Source organism: Cardiocondyla obscurior, linkage group LG08 (assembly GCF_019399895.1).
Source record: "Cardiocondyla obscurior isolate alpha-2009 linkage group LG08, Cobs3.1, whole genome shotgun sequence".
Lineage (NCBI taxonomy): Eukaryota > Metazoa > Arthropoda > Insecta > Hymenoptera > Formicidae > Cardiocondyla > Cardiocondyla obscurior.
The window spans coordinates 4,929,920-4,948,385 of NC_091871.1; the positions used below are offsets into that span (position 1 = coordinate 4,929,920).

General features: G+C 35.8%; 1 protein-coding gene across 1 annotated transcript in view; it reads left to right on the forward strand.

The window, feature by feature from the left end:
- Nucleotides 1-18,466, forward strand: part of LOC139105156 (pikachurin) — a 73,264-nt gene that overhangs the window by 46,220 nt on the left and 8,578 nt on the right. The window contains exons 8-14 of the mRNA XM_070661099.1: nt 2,742-2,928; nt 5,380-5,519; nt 12,360-12,583; nt 15,213-15,462; nt 15,863-16,158; nt 17,018-17,263; nt 18,006-18,109. Coding sequence (XP_070517200.1) covers nt 2,742-2,928; nt 5,380-5,519; nt 12,360-12,583; nt 15,213-15,462; nt 15,863-16,158; nt 17,018-17,263; nt 18,006-18,109 — 1,447 coding nt within the window. The remainder of the gene's footprint in view (nt 1-2,741; nt 2,929-5,379; nt 5,520-12,359; nt 12,584-15,212; nt 15,463-15,862; nt 16,159-17,017; nt 17,264-18,005; nt 18,110-18,466) is intronic.

An 18,466-nucleotide genomic window follows, 5' to 3' on the forward strand; every position in this document is an offset into this window, starting at 1 on the left:
TTCCGTTCGTGTTTTACGTAAAAACAGAATGAGAAAACGAAACGCAATTGATTGCGATAACAGTAATTCATTGTCGCTCGAAGTAATGTATTTATATACCTTTTATTTTGTTAAATAAATATTCGATTAAAATATTAACTGTAACAATATCTTTCTACAGCTGTTTTAAAAAGCGCAAATAAAAGAATAACAAAAGATGCATAAATTAATGAAAATATATCAAAAAATAAATTTGTAATTTATACGAAAAGATGTTTAAAAAATATAAGATTATATATCATACAGACGCAAATAACGTGATATGTTAACAATGATCATTATTTTTTTTTACAATGCCATCAATGTCTATGGTCAGCTGTAGTAAGATAAAATTATTTTCATTCGATGAAATCTGCTCGCGAAAAGTTTAATGGCACCAAGATAGAACCAACATTAAACGCCGTTGTATCTCACGGAAACTTTCGCGAAACTTTAATGAGAGAATGTAGTCCGGAAATTGAAGAAACGTTCTTACATTTCGAAACTTCTTTCTGAGGTATTGCATGTGGGCTGCGCAAAATTTTTGATTTTTTTTTTATTATGTGCACGAAAAGTTAAAACTTGGTTGAGAGTTACAACGATACGTGTCAAAACACATTATACAGCGTTACTGTAACAAAACTTTAACTCTTTTAAAATTTTTCATTTTGTTATAAAAGCCGCAAAAAAGAAAAAAAAACAAATAAATTTTTCCTTTATATTTTATGAGTATTATTAATAATTTAAATCAAAGTATATAAAAATAAAAAGTTTATATTCTGTTCTTTTTAACTGTATATTAATATGCAAATATATTACCTAATTATACAATATTGGCAATATTATTAATATATAAATGATATCATCGCCCATTAAATAGGAATAATTATTTTATAATTATGAGGAAAAAGAGATAGAGAGAAACAACAATCATTATAACAATTACTATTAGTTCAATTATTTCATATTGTTATACTCAATTTGCAGACCACAAGATATCGAGATTCAATTACACTTAAATACAAGCGCAAACCATTTTTTTTAATAAAAATTATATGTTTAAATGTGTTAAAGGCAAAACTATACTTTGAAGAAAAATTATAATCTTTTAAACTGCTTGTTGTATTGTAAGTATATTATAACAATTTAATTACTTTTAACAATTATAATACAACAACATCAGGTTGGTTTGACTCTAGGGTTACAAACTTCTCATCTTTATAGTCTGAAAATCGCGCTTAATTAAAAGTCAGTGATTTAATTTACGATGTGTCAGCGTGCCACAGAATAATGCAACTCCTTTCTAATGCAAACGCTGTATAATGTTCTTTGACGGATGAGGCTTCTAGAGTTGTTTCACAAACAAATACACGCGATCTTATTGTTAACTAACCAGTTCCTTGCTTTAATTGTATTTGACGCCTGCTACAGGCTTCTTGCGCTCTCTTTTTTTTTTTTTTATCTTAATTTGGTTTGCATCGCTTTTTCCGCGACGCCTGTGTCTGCCTTGTTATTTTGCAAATGAGATGCGGCACCGAGAACGAAAGACCGAAAGTGTAACTAAGACTCGCAAAAAAAGGTTTTTACACCGGCGATAACAACTAGATTATTAATTTACGACGTTCTTACTAATTTTTTAGCGATAGAAATACCTGTTCTAAACTCTTATACGTTATTAGGTTGCCTAATTTACGAGAACGCATTTCCAAAATTAAGTTGAGGTTTCTCTTAAAAAATTGGGCTATAGATGTAAATATCCAAGTATTGTAATAAACATTTTGAGTTAATCAAGTTCGATAATCATTAGTGACTGAGCAGGAATATTAAAAGGGTAAGTGCCGTCGATAAATGTCTCATCTACTTTTTCTACCAATCCTCTTTCTTCAACGAGTCTCTCTCAGGCGTTCAGAATAGCGGTATGATAACGAGGAATTATCGGTTGCTTCTCAACCCATCTGTTTTTCCTCAGGCTAGGTTTAATTACCTTTAAAATCGGGCAGCATCGCCAGCAAATGGCTTCGCGTTTCAAGCCCACTTTATCCTAGAGTGCTATTAAGCACTCGGTGTCCTAACGACAGCGTCGTAATTAGAGAAGCCATCCCTGACCTCTCCGCTGTCTTATTCTGTTCTCGCCGAGTCTTTCTCTTTTTTTTTTCTCTTGCCTCTTTTACCTCGTTTTTCTTCCTTCGCCACATTCACTTCCTTTTAGAAAAAAACGACGACCGAGAAAGCTAAAGCGAAACTAGTTACCAGAGCCTTTGTAATTGCGCGTGAATCTATTCTTATCTGCAGATTTGAGGAATTTTCTTTAAGAATGGAGAGACCGAAAATCTATGATCGCGCGAGACCCCCGTTGCGTTTGAATACGAAATGCACAATAAAGCGACGACATGCGTGACAATGGGCGTAGTTTATCGTTCGATATGAAGTAGAGAATGCGAGAAATGTGTAATACGAAAATAACACGGATTTTAAAAGCATAAAAATATTTTACTCTTTTATTTTAATATGTAGTAAAACGTAATTAAATTTTTCTTTTTTAATTATGTTGATACTGTTATCATGAAAATATATCTACAAAAAAAAACGAGGAAATAGCGCTAGGCTTGCGCGCCGAATGGAATAATTTCATGCATTAATCAAGCAACCGTGCAATTGCGCCGGTTCGTACGTTACATTGCGACTACATATGTATAACTAGAGAATTCCGACTTCAATTGCAGGGCTTGTTCTCGAGAATTACGTTCCGCGAGCCGCTCTTCGTCGGCGGGCCCGGAAACACGACCGGTTTAGAGCGACTTCCGGTAAGGACCGGATTTAAGGGCTGCATCCGGCATTTGGAGGCGAACGAGCACCATTATCGCTTCCCATTGGCCCCGCAGGGCGACGCCGCGAATGGATTCGACATCGGTGAGTACAGCATCGCGGTATAGCATCCGGTTTCGGCATTTCGCGGAACCGAAGTTTCCTAATCGTCTAACTCTCTCGTGATCGGTTTCGAACTAAAGTAGTTTCTACGACAGTTCTATGCTGATATTATATTTATTTTTGTAACACCAGAGCGTTAAAATATTTGTAATTATTCTTGCATCGACATGATTGTGATAATTTTCACAGACTACATAAAGATTTAATATATAATGACAGTATACTTCTTGTGACAGTATAATAAATTAGTCTTAATATACATAATTTCTTTAAATTTAATATTGCAAGTGACGATATGTACGATGGTTCGACTACTACAATTATATTGTACTTCCCAGTTTTAATAAAATTCCAATTATACGCGCACGGTGAATTGAGCTACTTGAAAAATCTGTTTTAAGCAACGAAAAAAAAAAAAAAAAACGAATAGGTATATTCAGAGTTAAATCGAGCGGGCGTCGGAGAATTTGCCAACTAAATTCATGTGACACCTGTTGTCCGTTTGCCGATATAGCTGTTAATTCGGTCACCCGGTAGCATTCCGTTGCATTCCGACCGATCATGTCGTAGATGCAAGGCAGCTAATTAGAGTACATAGTTATTAATTGTATCAAATATTTTAGCTCTGGTTTTACGTCAACTTTACAACTGTCGAGCAACGGAGAATAAATAATAATAACAATAAATCTCTGCATACGGGCGCTCACAAACAGCCTTTATTATTTCGTTGTTTGCACGATAATAAATGATGTCCTAGTCTCGTATTAAACGTCGCGTTTTTCCGCTTTTTCTTTTTTAAAACTAGTGATTTATTAAAGAAAAATTTGCACTGTGCCGTTGTACGAGTTTTGCGTTTGCCAAACTGTCAATTGTTTAAGAAAAATGTATTTTCCCCTTTTTAAAGATGATTATATGTATATTCAGATAAAGTATTTTAATATTTAATTTTTTGGTTTTTTAAATTTAATATTTAATTTAATATTTAAAGTAATTTAATACATGACAATTGAATAGTTTAATTTTATTAGTATTCAAGTTTTATCGGCGGATTATAATTTTTTATGAACATAAAAGCAGTGGCGTATGTACTTATTTAATCAACGCTTAATTACAAATTTAACCAATTCAAAGACTTACCAGTCTCCATGAGCTTCAGCGGAGTTGTTGAGTTTGCCGACTGTAACATAAAATACAAAATATTATTATAGAGATGCTGGTATATCAAATAATAAAGTTAATAAAAAAAAGTAAATTTTTTTAAATTTATTATTTTATTTCAAAAATTTATATTCACCTAAAAGTTGCTCCGCTGATGTATGATGCCCTTCCCGGGCCTGCTCCTCCTCTCAGATGGGACGTGTCGAGTCATCTTTTCGCGCACTGGATACTCGCGACCGGGTGAAGTTACAATTCGCAAGCACAAGTATTGAATACAGATTCGCACGATAATGTTCGGCACTCCCGTTTATCAAATTCGCGTAACAAATCACACGCAGATGCCTCGACGATATCCATCTCGAAAACCGGTGCTCCGCACGTGGTCGGCGTGCCTTGCTAACTGCGCGACGGCTCGCGTACACCGTCAGCGATCAGGCGATCCGTGGGAGCGCTGTGATTGGTCGGCGCGCTAGGGTCCTCTTATCACCCCCCCACCCAACCGTTGCCGCGCGCCGACAACGTGGCCCGATAATCGCTAGGGGATTGCGGGGTGAGGCGCAGGAAAATCGCGAAGACCGTCCTTGCCTGATACATATTAATTACATATTAAAATTAAACCGGGCCTCAAAATCACCGATTTAATAGCTGACACATTAAGTCTCGTTTGGCATAAAGCAAGCCAAACGAGAAAACGAATCAGTGTCGGTTTTATTAAATAGGATCCGCAATAAAAAATAATACTCCAGCGGACAGAACATTTTTTTTTTTTTATGCTACAAAACATGTTCGCGCGTATACTTAAAAGAATTCAGTTATGAGTAATAATATATTTTCCAATAAAAGTACCAACGCGCGGTTTCACGGAAATATCGGCTGAAATTAATGATAGAAAAAAACATATATATTGCAACGGGGATGGAGAACCGCGTATTTCTGGTCGGTCACGTCGTAAAGCTCAGCGTCAAGCGTTATATATCGCGATCGTCGATGTCGCAGACGCGTGCAAAAAAATCCCCCGTCAATGCTCGCGCACGCTAAATGATATCGTCGAAAATACGATGAGGCGGAAGAGATTGATACTTCTCCACTTCGATAAATCGGACGCGACGGCCTGTCGAGGCGCGAGTGATTTTTATTGGTTTTATCTCGCGCGCAGTCGAATCTCTCATGTCGAGTCGAATCGAGTCGGCCTCAATCCGATTCTCACTCGTGTAACTCTTGATTTCGCGCGCCGCCGGAACTTTTATTAAATCGCCTGATTTATTGTCGTTTCAGAGGAGTGCACGGCCGACAGGTGCAGTAAGGTGCCGTGTTCTCACGGTGGAAAATGCCTGACAACCGGAGGCGACACGGCTGTCTGTCTATGCCCTCTCGGCTACACCGGTGATCTCTGCGAAACTCGAGTGGACTTGCAGGTAACTAAATCAATTTCCAAAGAAATTATAAATACGCACGTTCACCTAGCTTGTAAAGAATACCGCGGCACCAGCCGATAATATTAAGTATCCCTTTCGCATTGTGCCTCAACGTAACGGTTGATTAAATTATTAGAAAATTACATGCCGGAAATGTAAATATAATTCATCATAAATTATCAGTAAACTGTATTGTTTCCCAGTTTAATTTATATTATAGATTGAGCACGCATATAAGAAATTTATGAACAGAAACGTATTTAACAAAAATGTTTTTTTTAATTTTTACACGCGATTAATTGAAAGCATTTTGATGTCTTTGGCTTCAAAAATATCTGTTTTAGTAAAAACTCGAGTCTGCTTAGTAGAATTGTATATGTATGTACAATTTGTAGATTGTTTCCGTATGTAGGAATAACATTGAATCTGTGTTTACGTATTACGGATGCAGCGAATAGTGTTTACATCATATCAGACATGACCATCGCGTTACGAGATTTGGTGGATTACACGCAGCTTACTTAAATTTAAGACTCAATCATATCGACAACGTGAATAGACTTGTGCATTAGTTGTTTCTTTACAGAGTAAAATTAAAAAAAAAATGTTTAAATTGTTCACAATGTTTCAGCATATTTTTAAAATCTGTTGCTTACTTTTTTCACTCAAAAAAAAATCTACATCTTTTGTGTAATTTAAAAAATGCTTGAGACCAGTTACAAAATTAAAATCTGCAGGAATTTTTGATAAAAAATTCATAGTGTTGCCACAGTTAGTAACATTACGTTATTTTATATTATAACAATTTATTCAGATGAATTATTTCATCATTTTCGCATAAAAGACCGCGGACGGCTGTTCTATTCCATTTATTAGTAGATATTAAAAAGCAGCATCTCTCGTACATGATTCATTCCGTTATACGTGTTAATGCATTGTCACAAAATGCGACGCAATATACGAAAATCGATCGCGTCCACCTGCTGTGCAAATGACACGTTTATCCGCGTAATAAGCAAGTTGGCTACGAGTAATTAACATCCGCGCCGCTAACGAGGCGGGTTAAACGAATAAGAGAAGATAATTCGTGCATTGATATATGCATAATATGCGTGTAAAAATACTTGAGATCAAACGATGCGTATTGAAATCCTCGCGATTTATATCGGTTGGCTTAATGGAGCGAATGCGGCCACATACGCCGGAAGTCGCCGTATGTGGTTCACCGGCGCGTGTGCACGGTTTCTCGCGGATTATGCGCGGTTATACATATACGTACACATATACGGTATACAATATCGATTATGGCAATGGCGGAAAGCAGAGGGATAGCATATTCCTGCTCCTATACGATGAAATTGGTATCGGCCGATATTACTTCTGGCACGAAGCGGAACGACACCAGTGCCAAGCTATAAAGATTCATTCACATGCATCAAAGACGGTACGGCTCCGTCTTCAATATCGATAACGGTTGTGATTAAGTTAATTTTCTGAGATTTAATCCGATTGTTCTCAGCAGATGTGAAAAATAGAAAATTATTTAACGCTGTCTTAATTGAACATATCGCTTTGTGCTGCAAAAAGTACTAATTTTTGCAAACATGATTCGAATTAAAATTGCGAATTTTAAAACAATTACGTTGGTTAACTTTTTGATAATAACAAAGTTAAATTTGAAACGGCATATTAGAACCTGATGCATTTTTACTCCCCGTGTTACAAACTGCGTTTTGCGTGGAGGAACTGCAAGGAGCGGTGGATGTATCCTTCGCAGGATTACCGCGTTTCCGATCTCGAAATCAGAACATAAACTAGCTCGAGAAACGACCATAAAGGGCTCGAGTTAACGAGTATCACTTCAAACTCGAAACTCGTTCTCGAACTTTGGTCTCGCCCGACCGTTCCCGAGTTTAATTCCATTAACGTACAAGCGGAAGAGATATAGCCGCAATAACCAAATGTCGCCGGAATATCGTCGTAATTTACGGCAACTACTATTTTTGCAACCGTCCGTTGAAAGACACGACCGGATATCGAAATAAAACGCCAATATCGAAGCTAAACAATTCGAATGGCATGGTCAAGGAATGTGACACGTTTTATTTTCACAAATTAAAAAATATTCGTCAATATGCATAGTACTTATTTTTTATTAAAAATGTTAAAAAAAAAATGTAATTGCGACGTTGCAATTATAATTTTTTTAAAATTAATATTTTCTTTCTATTTATATGCTACTTGAGCAAAGTGGTTTCTGGCACTAAAGCAAAAGAAGAGCTTTTCCGGAAATTACATGCTCAAGAGGATACATTGCGTTTCGTAAGCATAAAATTATATCGAACGTGGTCGGAAAAACTGCCAGAGTACGAATGACTATTTTATATTTAAAAAATGTATCATAAAAGTGTAACATAAAATATTACCGATTTCTTTCAAACTTTATAGCCATAGTTGTTCTTTATGACTTGAGTTATTACTCTCTTTTACGACATTTTTACATTGAACTTATACATATATCAATATTAAAATAAAATATATGTTACTCTATTTTATTATTGAAAAATAAATTTAGTAATAATAAAAGATAAGATTACGTATATTGACGTGCATGTGACAGAACGTAATTGCTTAATTTGTTATATTTTTAAAAGCATTATTCAAAGTAATTTTCCAATCATTAAGATTTTTATGTGTTCAATATAATATAAATAAATGTAACGCGAAAGCATTTTCCACAACACAATAAATCAATAGAGTTAGCAGAGCGGCGCATTACCCTCCAATATCAAACGTCATTCGATGGTAAAGCAATATTTAGTTTCAATGACGTTTGTTGTAATAGCTGACGCGTGTGGCCACATACGCAGTCGATAATACAATTGGATATTTCGAGGTTAAAAATTATCTCATTAAAAATTCGCGAATCTATCAACATTCTTTGCGTGCTATGAGCATCAGCGGGACATAAACCGAATAGAAGGACGATGTTAGAAGCGGTGAGAAAGGTGTTCCCCGAGGGATCTTACGAGTTGCTAGTCTTTCGCATAATATAAGATTACTTTTCTCCTGGCTCTCCCATGGGAGCTCCTTATCACCGCGACGCAGCGAGCAAGAAAAGGATAAGGAGGCCAACGGGCCCATAGGCATCATACAAGATGACTAGAAATTTCTTAAAAGAGCATATCCCTCCCGACTTAACGACGCTGCCGAGATTCCTTCCGTTTTGTTGTAATTAATTTACGTCGTACTTTAAAAGAGCCATTCGCGCTTTTATTCCTTTGATTTTTCGAATTTTTTACCATTTCCTTGGACGGACTCAACGAAAAGTATACTAAAGGATCTTTAAACGTCCAAGAAATTGAATAAGTGTCAAGCAAAATGAAAAGGTAGATAGAAAATGACTGTCATAATGAGATTTAAACATACTAAAAATAATTTGTTTCTAGCTTAGAAAACTATATTATTTCTTTAATATGAATACAGAAAAGTGAATTCCAAGTAGAGAAAGATAAATTTTTCAAAGCAAAAGATAGCCCTTTACTTCATATCTAAATTAAAATAAATTATATTTTAAAAGAATGCCATATAACTGTTTTTTTTTCTTTTTTTTTTAAATATTTTTTTTATTATTATAATCACAAAAGTGTCAACTGTTATTTACTCTGCAAAATAATTGTTGAATTATTTACATCAGAGGTACTTGGGCGAATCATGTATTTATGAACTTATTCATAATTAAATAACTGCCGAGAAGGAAGCGTCAAGCTTTTCTTCTAGTTCAATATTTCATTGAAAAGTTATTGTTGAGTTCAACAGTTAAGATCATGGAAAAAAGTGATCTATATTTTCTCTATCTCTTCCACAACTTTCTTTCTCTTTTAAAAGTTATCATATTTTTAATGCATGTTTATCTCAAACAGCTTATCAATCAGAAAAAACTAATGCAACACATGAAAATCAAACTAACATAACAATTGACAAAATTTCCTAAAGATGAAATATACCGTTTAATTTTACATTATAAAAAAAGAAAGATATAATAAAATTAGAATAAAGTTAGTATTTCCCACCTCAATTTTGTTAAAATGTTTAAGTATTAAAATTCACCGAAAGACACCCTGCACGAGCATTTATGTTTTACATTTTATCCTAAGAGGTAACTGATGTACAAACAATTATTCGCCAGACTCATTAAGACGGAAACAGCCCGCTTCGACCTCTTGCTGCTAAGGCACTTGGTAAATGCAGCTATATTAAGGATTATCCAAGACAGTGACATATAACGTATTTGCATTCCGATTTACGAAAAGCACAAAATCCTGCGCCGACTGTAAATTAAATAACAACAGCTGTTTCTGGAGTTTCTCTACTTTATGCTTGACGACAAGAAGAGTTATTACAGTTGCCGCAAGAGAAACATGTGTATGTACGCGCATATGTATAAGAGAGCAAAATGTGTGCCGTAATAACAAGAAATATATTGCTGAACTCTATCATTTTTTAAATTGTTACGAATGCAGAGACAAGAATTTGCAATAAAAGAGAAAAGCGATATCAAACAGTAAAAAAAAAAAAAGACAAAAAAAGACAAAAAAAATTAATAACACAAAGTTTTTTTTTCTAATTATATTGTTAATACCTATACCAACTAATGTCATTGTTATTAGTAAGAAGCCTACAAAAAAGCGAATAATTTAATTTTTTTTTTTTTTTTAAGAAAATGAATATTAATTTAACCCAACAAATCATATATTAATACAACAGACAATTAATTGATACGGCAATAATTATTGAACCTATAATACGATATTTACATATGTTATTGATGTTTGATAGAAATGCTTATTAATTCACTTATTTACAATTCCACACACGTTTCTTTAACATTAACTGCGATATACAAATCGTGATAAATTAATCAAGAATTATCTTTTAAATTTGCTACATTGTTAGTTTTAAATTGATTTCGAACTATTTCTTCTTGCTTATACATATTTATAGTTGTGGGTAGTTTTACTATAATAATATAATAGCTCCTTTTGGAATATTACGCTTAGAAATACAATAAACATTAAAGTCTCATGTTTCCATGGAAGATATTCAGAGTTATGAATTTTCACAGCAATTTCATCCTTAAATTTACATTATCATTTACACCAAGTACTAAGCGAGTTTATATGATATTAGTGTCTCGTATCCAAAACATTATTATAAGAAATCTCTATTAACATCATATCTCCAAATTTAATTTAAAAAATAGGAAGATACACGTTTGTTATGATATTTTCAATATTTTTTCATTTTATATACTTGAATACTGTGTTTTTACTTAATTTGATCATTTAAAAAAATTTTATTTAAAATCTAATTTTCTAATAAAAAAATAATCTAAGAAAAATTGGTCACGTCTCCATATGTGAGAAAAAAAATTAAATTCTTCAACCTGATACTACAAATTCTACGTTGATATACGTATAAGATATTCCAGACACATTAAACCACATATTTTTTAAATGTTTGGGTAAACCGATTTTTTTCAATACTACTTATAGAGATTACAGAGCTCGTGTTTCACGCCCGTCATTAGAATCGGACGTTAATTAATTATATTAATTTCTTTCGGATAATTACAACTGAGTGGTTTACTTACATTTGTGTCTTCTGGTTAGGGTAGATCATTTTCCGTCCGTCCGTTCATTCGTTCGTTCGTCCTTCCTTCCTTCCTTCCTTCCTTCCTTCCCTCCCACCTTCCTTCCTTCCTTCCCTCCCTCCTCCCTCCTTCCTTCCTCTCGTGACGGTATTCTTGATTATCCTGACGTGTTGCAGCACTTACAAATCACTCGACATTATATTACACTGATCTGTCTTTTTTTTAATAATCACTATCCCTATCACTCGAGAGACGAACGATCGAAGTGGAAGAATGACGGTGGATTATCGCGGCAATTTTTTACGAGAACTTGTGGCAGCCGGCGAATGAGACGGGTCCCCGCGAACTCAATCTTCCTCAAGTTCTACAAAAGTCACTTGCTCGAAACTGAACGAGACTCTCGGCCGCGACGAAGACGGGTGACGTGTAACCGCCGTTGACGAAATCTCGCGCACCGACAATGATGATCGCCGTAACCTGCCGAAGCAACATTTAGCGGGAGCCCGAGTCGGAAATGCCCGAGTTGGAAACGCGGTGTAATTCACGTCGGACGCTATGTGCGCTGCACTCGCGGCATAACCTTGCCGTTCCGAAGCACTTTTTCAACGCACGAAACAGTACAGAACGATGTGTGGTATAACAAAAGAGTACAAAAAATGATGGTATGCTCCCGTCTCGACGTCGTCGACACTGATTCGCGTACGAGACTGCCCTATTCGCGGCCGAAAATACGCGTAATTGCGGAGCGATTAACAACACGTCCGCGCGCCCCGGTCTCCGCAACTAGACTGACCGTTAGAGAATTCGGGCCTTAGTTAGAAAGAGAAAACCGCATAAAAAGAGTGAGACAGCAATAGGCCTGATCGGCGCTGTTTGTCCTTCTCGCACGGAATTCTCGGAAATACCGAGCTCGACGCCAACTTTCTCCCACGAAACAGATGATCATTTTCGAGCTTCTATTGCAGAATCGTTGTTATCGAACCGAGTTTCGTTTAGCAAATATTAAAGATATTTTTTTTATGCCACTCCGCCACCGTTCAAAAGGCACGAAATGTAACAAATACGACACGCTCGCCAGTCTCTTCAATGACAGGCGATTAAGGGCGATGGACAAAAACGGGAATGCATTTGCCCGGTAACGACATTTCCATGCAATCTCAGACCGCAACTGTGTTTTATTCCCGCAGGTTCCATCCTTCAACGGATCCTCTTACCTACGTTATCCGGGATTGGCGGACACGTCGCTGTCGTGGCTGGAATTGTCCGTCACGTTAAAACCGACCGAGCCGGACGGCGTGATACTCTACAACGGCCATCACAGCGACGCGACCGGTGACTTTATTGCTCTCTATCTCTCCTCGGGCCACGTGCAGTTCACCTTCGACCTCGGAACAGGACCTGCCACTTTGAGGTAAGCCGATGGCCCTCAACGAAGTTTCTGCAAACGATTAGGTTCCGCCCTGCACTACGAACATCTACCTTCGAACCCTATCCCTTTCGCGATAGACGCAGTCGCACGGTGTGACGCAGCATCGACGATAGAGCGTTAATTGCATCGCTTGGATATGCACCGTCGGGTAATTAAATCGACACGCGTGCATCGATGCCGCACGCAGCACGCTCGACCCTTTTTTGTGCCACTGTTTTACGAAACGCGAGTTTACAAGGTACTTTACTATGCAGCTGATTATTCGAGTTAATTTAATTCATGGTTGCTTGCATTATTAACACAAAATTAATCCGGAATACGTTTCCGAAACTAAATGTGCGAAATACTTTGTATTCGCATTTTGATAGCTTGACTGGTAGTAACAGTAGACTTAGACTGCTTTCAATTCCATAGAATAAAATCTGAATATTGGAATATCCACCTATGCTTCACAATCGAATAAAATTTTTAATAAATCGATAATCCAAAAGAGATATAAGTATTACGTTAAATTTTCTGCAGCACTGTGTTTATGCCATTAATCAAATGTTATATGCATGCACGAAAATATTACTGAATGTACATACAGTATATTGTTACATGGTTTAGTTTATTATTTAACAAACCTGCAATCAATTTTCTCGTAAGCCCGTCAGAAAAAATCACATCACAAGTTTTCAATGTTCGCGATTAAATTTTAGCAGCTAAGCAACATCTTATTAAATCTTAACGTGTTAGCTTCTAGTTTCAAAATTTAATTGCAAGTCCACCAAACAAAGTGAAGTTTCCTTAAATATTATATGAATACGAAATGAGACTTAGAAATAAATTCGTAATTACGGTACACTCTCCATATATCATTGAGCATTTAAAAAACAATTTCCTAGATGCGAAAAACATTTATATGCTATTTATAATTCAGTCCGCCAGATAATAAATCTTACGCAAAAATACATCTCCCTTTCGTTAAATAAAAAGCAACCACTCCGAAACTCTGACGTGAAAAAAAAAAACGTGCATTATTACGTGCGCCATTAAACAAGGATATTTAACCTCGTATCTGGAAAAAAAAAAAAAAAAGAAGCAGTTAACAAGCGAGCCTCCAAGTTCCAAGCGCGCCGTATCTTTTATCATAATAGCGCACCGGGCGAAAAGTCCAATATGAAAATTTCCATCTCGTTCCTTTATTAATTAGCAATTTACTTCCCGCTTACGATCCCACGAACTTCCTCTCTCCCTCCCTCCTACCTTCGCTTGCTCCTGTCCTTTCGTACGGATTCAACATTAATTATGCAAGAATTTCTTCTGTCGAATCCTCTCGAGGAAGGCGTCTCCGTCTACAAGAGAGAATCCATTGTCTACGGAATACGCGCCGACTTTCCTCGCAAAATTCAAATTGAATGATCCGACTTTGTGGTCGCGCGTGTAAAGTTTTCGCGGTGCGAATTTTCATTTCCATGTCCGCACGGAGAAAAAGCCTAGAGCTGCCTGGGACAATCTCTCAGGCGTCGTTACGAAATCAAATCGATTGAGCGTTCATCAATATCGATTATAATTGCGGACGTGGCGAAGAGAACGGCTCGTGTTAATTGCTTCACACGGACACCGCGACGAAAGGTGCTATTTCAATTTTTTAGTGTGAAAATCTGTCTATTTTTTTTTTTTTTTTTTTTTTTTTTATTCCTTTGTCGCTAATGTGTTTTTGCCGGAGTTTTATTTCATTTATGAAAAGTACAATTGCTTCGGGCGGAAGATTGTTTTCCAACGGAGATTTTTTAATGAAAGAGATACAACGTAAAAATACGATAGATATGTACTCTATAAAGTTGATGTAACATTATCATCGTTTATTTTGTTGACGAGAATTGACCGAAAAATCAGAAGTGTCCTCGCTTAACATCGTAATCAGTTTTGTAAAGGTGTGAGTGTTCCTTTATGATACCGGTAGTACATTGGGAGAGTGTAGCAGCGCTATTGTCGAGATATGTTAACCAGGCGTTATGTGTGATTGGCTAATTCGTATTAGAGCGAAAGTCTGACATGCCGGGATTGGACGCTTGAGTTACTGATGTGTAGTAGTGCGTGTGTGAGAAATGAGAGGACCAGAGAGGACGTATGCAGTATGCACGACGTTCTTAGAGAGCATACGTGTATTTAAGCGACATTAACCTCAAGTGCATTTTATCGTTCGACATCCAAATAAACCCGCACTGTACAGTATTTTGTGTAGTGATCGAGGACGCCTCGAGTAAAGATCCGGAAAAAGTAAGCAATTTTACGAATATCGAGAGTGCAAACTTATGCAACAAGTAATCGTGTTAATTTTATTTGTAAAGTTACTGCATTGTAATCAGTTATCTCGATTAATTTTCAGATCCATAATGATCTAAAAAACATATTATTGCAGCAGAGTAGGAGGTCATATTTCATTCATGAAATGTGATGTTTAATTTGTACGTATGTATAGATTCGTATCCACTAATTGGAAAACTTTCTTCTTCCTAATTAATGGAGGTTTCATGCTTTTATATTAAAATATTCTCCGCCCCTCAAGAGTTAATGATGTTACATTTCAATATCTGATATTGCATTATCTACCCTATCGTTTCAGAAGCGAAAGTCCGGTTCGTCTGGGCGAATGGGTCGAAGTTCGGGTTTCTAGGACAGGTCGTTTAGCATCTCTAGAAGTTGAAGACAACCCGGCCCAGGAAATCCTGGCACCAGGAGCGTTCACGCAATTATCCTTACCGCTAAACCTCTATTTGGGCGGCGCACCGTCCTCTGACATGTACTCGCCGAAGATGAAAACTACAGCCAGCTTCGTTGGCTGCATTCAAACAATCGTGTTGAATAATCGCGAGGTAAGAACCGGGATTATGCAGGCTGCTCTGAAGTTGCATGGTAGATAATACTACTGTCGAAATACCTCAGAGTTTGAGCCTAGCTGGCTTGAGAGATAAGACATTCAAAACTCCTATTTGGATCATTTAAATTTAAATCTTTATCGTTATTTCTAGCATTTTATAAAAATATATAAAAATACAATAAGCAAAAGATAAAGAAAACAAGTTTTATATAATTATAAGTCTAGAAAGTTGTTAATTTAAGTAACAATTTAATGTAAGACAATATTGAATCAAAATCTAGAAGTAACTCGAACGTAAATTAAATTCTTTGAAGCTAAAAAAAATAATTATTCTATTTCCTTTACTCAGAAAAATTTTTCACAAACATGTATTGACGTTATTTTTCTTGTCTCAGGTGGGAATTTTAGCCGAGGCGTTAGGTGGAGTAAATGTAGGAAATTGTGGGCACGCGTGTGAGGCCAGACCGTGCGGCGATGCGGAATGTCGGCCTCTTCGCGAACGATTTACCTGCCGGTGCCGTCCTGGGGTACCGCACCCTTGTCCTGCACCGGACGATTATACGCCGTTAATCCCACCACCGGCAAGAGCCAACAGCAATGCCATTACGTCCGTGAGATACGAAAGGGCTGTGCCCAGTTTCACCGGCAGCGAGAGCTATCTGCATTATAACGATGCCGACACGATGAAAAGGTGCTTTATACAAAAATAATGAGAGCAACATAAGCAAATTTTCTGATAACTCTTTGAATGCATTAATCGATTAATTTAATTAATTTTTTAAATATATTTTATAACTATTATTCTTTATTCGCCGATAATTTCAAATAAACTAAAATGAATAGTTCTTTCTTTTCCAGGCTGCTAAAAAATAACTTTCTATTTTTGCGAAATCATGTTTAAAATTATTTATGATACGCGACGCTCTGCACGAGCATATTCAACAATTGATACATTTTTCACCCTCATGATTTTGTGATGCGTCAGTGATTCGTTTTTTGTCATTCGAAAATTTCATTGATTCGTCTATTAACACTTGACTTATACAAGCGTGAAATAATCGGCAACGTGCAAAAGTTCGCTAAATGTCAAAGCGACATGTCGTCGGCGTTCGAAAGCCGAGTGGGGCGGTAAATAGCGTTACACGTTGCACTACACAATCGCTCCTTGACCTGATTTAATAGCGCTGCGTTAGTTTATCGACATTTCGTGTCATGCACAGATGACGAATGAGTGATGTGAGAAAAAATCTTGCTTCATTAGACAAGTCTTGGATTTATGCACAATAATTGCTTAATTATTTTTATAAGATGATTATATGTATAACTTATCAAGGTGTTTTAATAGTTTCTTTTTTGTTCTTGTTAAGACTGTCTATATGCATTAATTATAAAATAAATTAGGCTGCAAACTGTTAATAGTTTGAACTAATATTAATATGTAAGCTAAATTTTTTTTTTTTGTTTTTTTTTATTTTAATTGAGTTTTTTTTTATCGTGATTGTCGTTTCTGTCATGTTTTCTTATTAAAACGTCCTTATTGATGTTCGCAGGATAATCAGTTATAGGGTAGACATCAATATGAGATTCCGCGCCAGCAGCAGCAGTGGTCTGCTGCTGTGGAGTGGCCGCCAGTCGGATCCTCAAGAACAAAGGGACGAAAACGACGACTTTCTCGCCCTCGGCCTGGATCACGGTTATCTCACTCTCGCATATAATTTGGGTTCCGGCGAAGCTGTGTTACGATATAATCTCACGCGATTGGATGACGATCTATGGCATCGTATCAGGGCAGTTAGGTGAGAACAAACACCTTGCACGCCTCATTATCCAATCCCTCCTTTTGCTTGCGCGTCTATTTTCGTATTTATTCATTTAATATCCCCTTATATATTAATCAATATATACGTATAAAAGGAGAAAAGATGTTTATCAGATGTTTTACAATGTGTGTGTGTTTTTTTTAATATAGAAGAAAAAATAACTATTATTGCTTGGCTGTTTTTTTTTTGTTTTTTTTTATAAAATGCAATAAATAAAAGAAACGCACATTTAAATAATCTCATTATAAATTTAGTTATTATAAACATTAAAAAGTTTCAATTAAATCTAAAACGATCTAATTTTAATGAAGATAAAAATAGACCTAAACATGTTAAAAAGTTGTGTAGGCAAGAAATACGTAGTTGCTATATATTCAAGTAGAATATTGTGTGCAAATGTTGTTCTACTTTCAATTTCCCATATAGTCGCATAGCTTGAGGCTACCATTTAAAATTGTACTATTTCCATAAAATTTTATGAAGAAAGAATATATATATATATATATATATATATATATATATATATATATATATTTTTTTTTTTATATAAACATTCACGTATTAATCTGCTTCGTGGCATATTTTGCCAAAAGCGAACAAAAAACGTCTATATCTACCTCTTTCCCAAGCAAATCGCTTTTTATTAAAACTGGAGAAAAGAAAAATGTTTATGTTCGAAATGGGTCATAGTGCAATGAATAACATTGACTTTTTCTAGAAACGAGCAATGGGCATCTCTCGTAGTAGATAGTGGTACTGGTGTCTCAGCATCCTCACCTGGACAATTGAGACAACTAAATACCGATACTGGACTTTACGTTGGTAAATAATCAAATTTTTTATTGTTACTTTGGCACAAATTTACATTTACTCGCGTAACCTTAAAACACAAACTGAAAATATTTTTAAGGACTTTAAATTTAATTTAATTATTTTCAAATACGTTCGTCTAATTATATGTATATTTAAATATAAATAGACAGAACCAATTAATGCCTAATCACTTCAGAAATACTTAATTATTTTAAGAAGTATATAGTTCTTATTAAAAGTATACGTTTACAATTGTATTTTATTGTGTTTGATGAACGAAATAAAATGTTATGCTCGCGTTTTTTCTGGATTAAATGTACTTCTATGTAAGAAAACGAGTTCTTTTATAAAGATTAAATTTGTTCT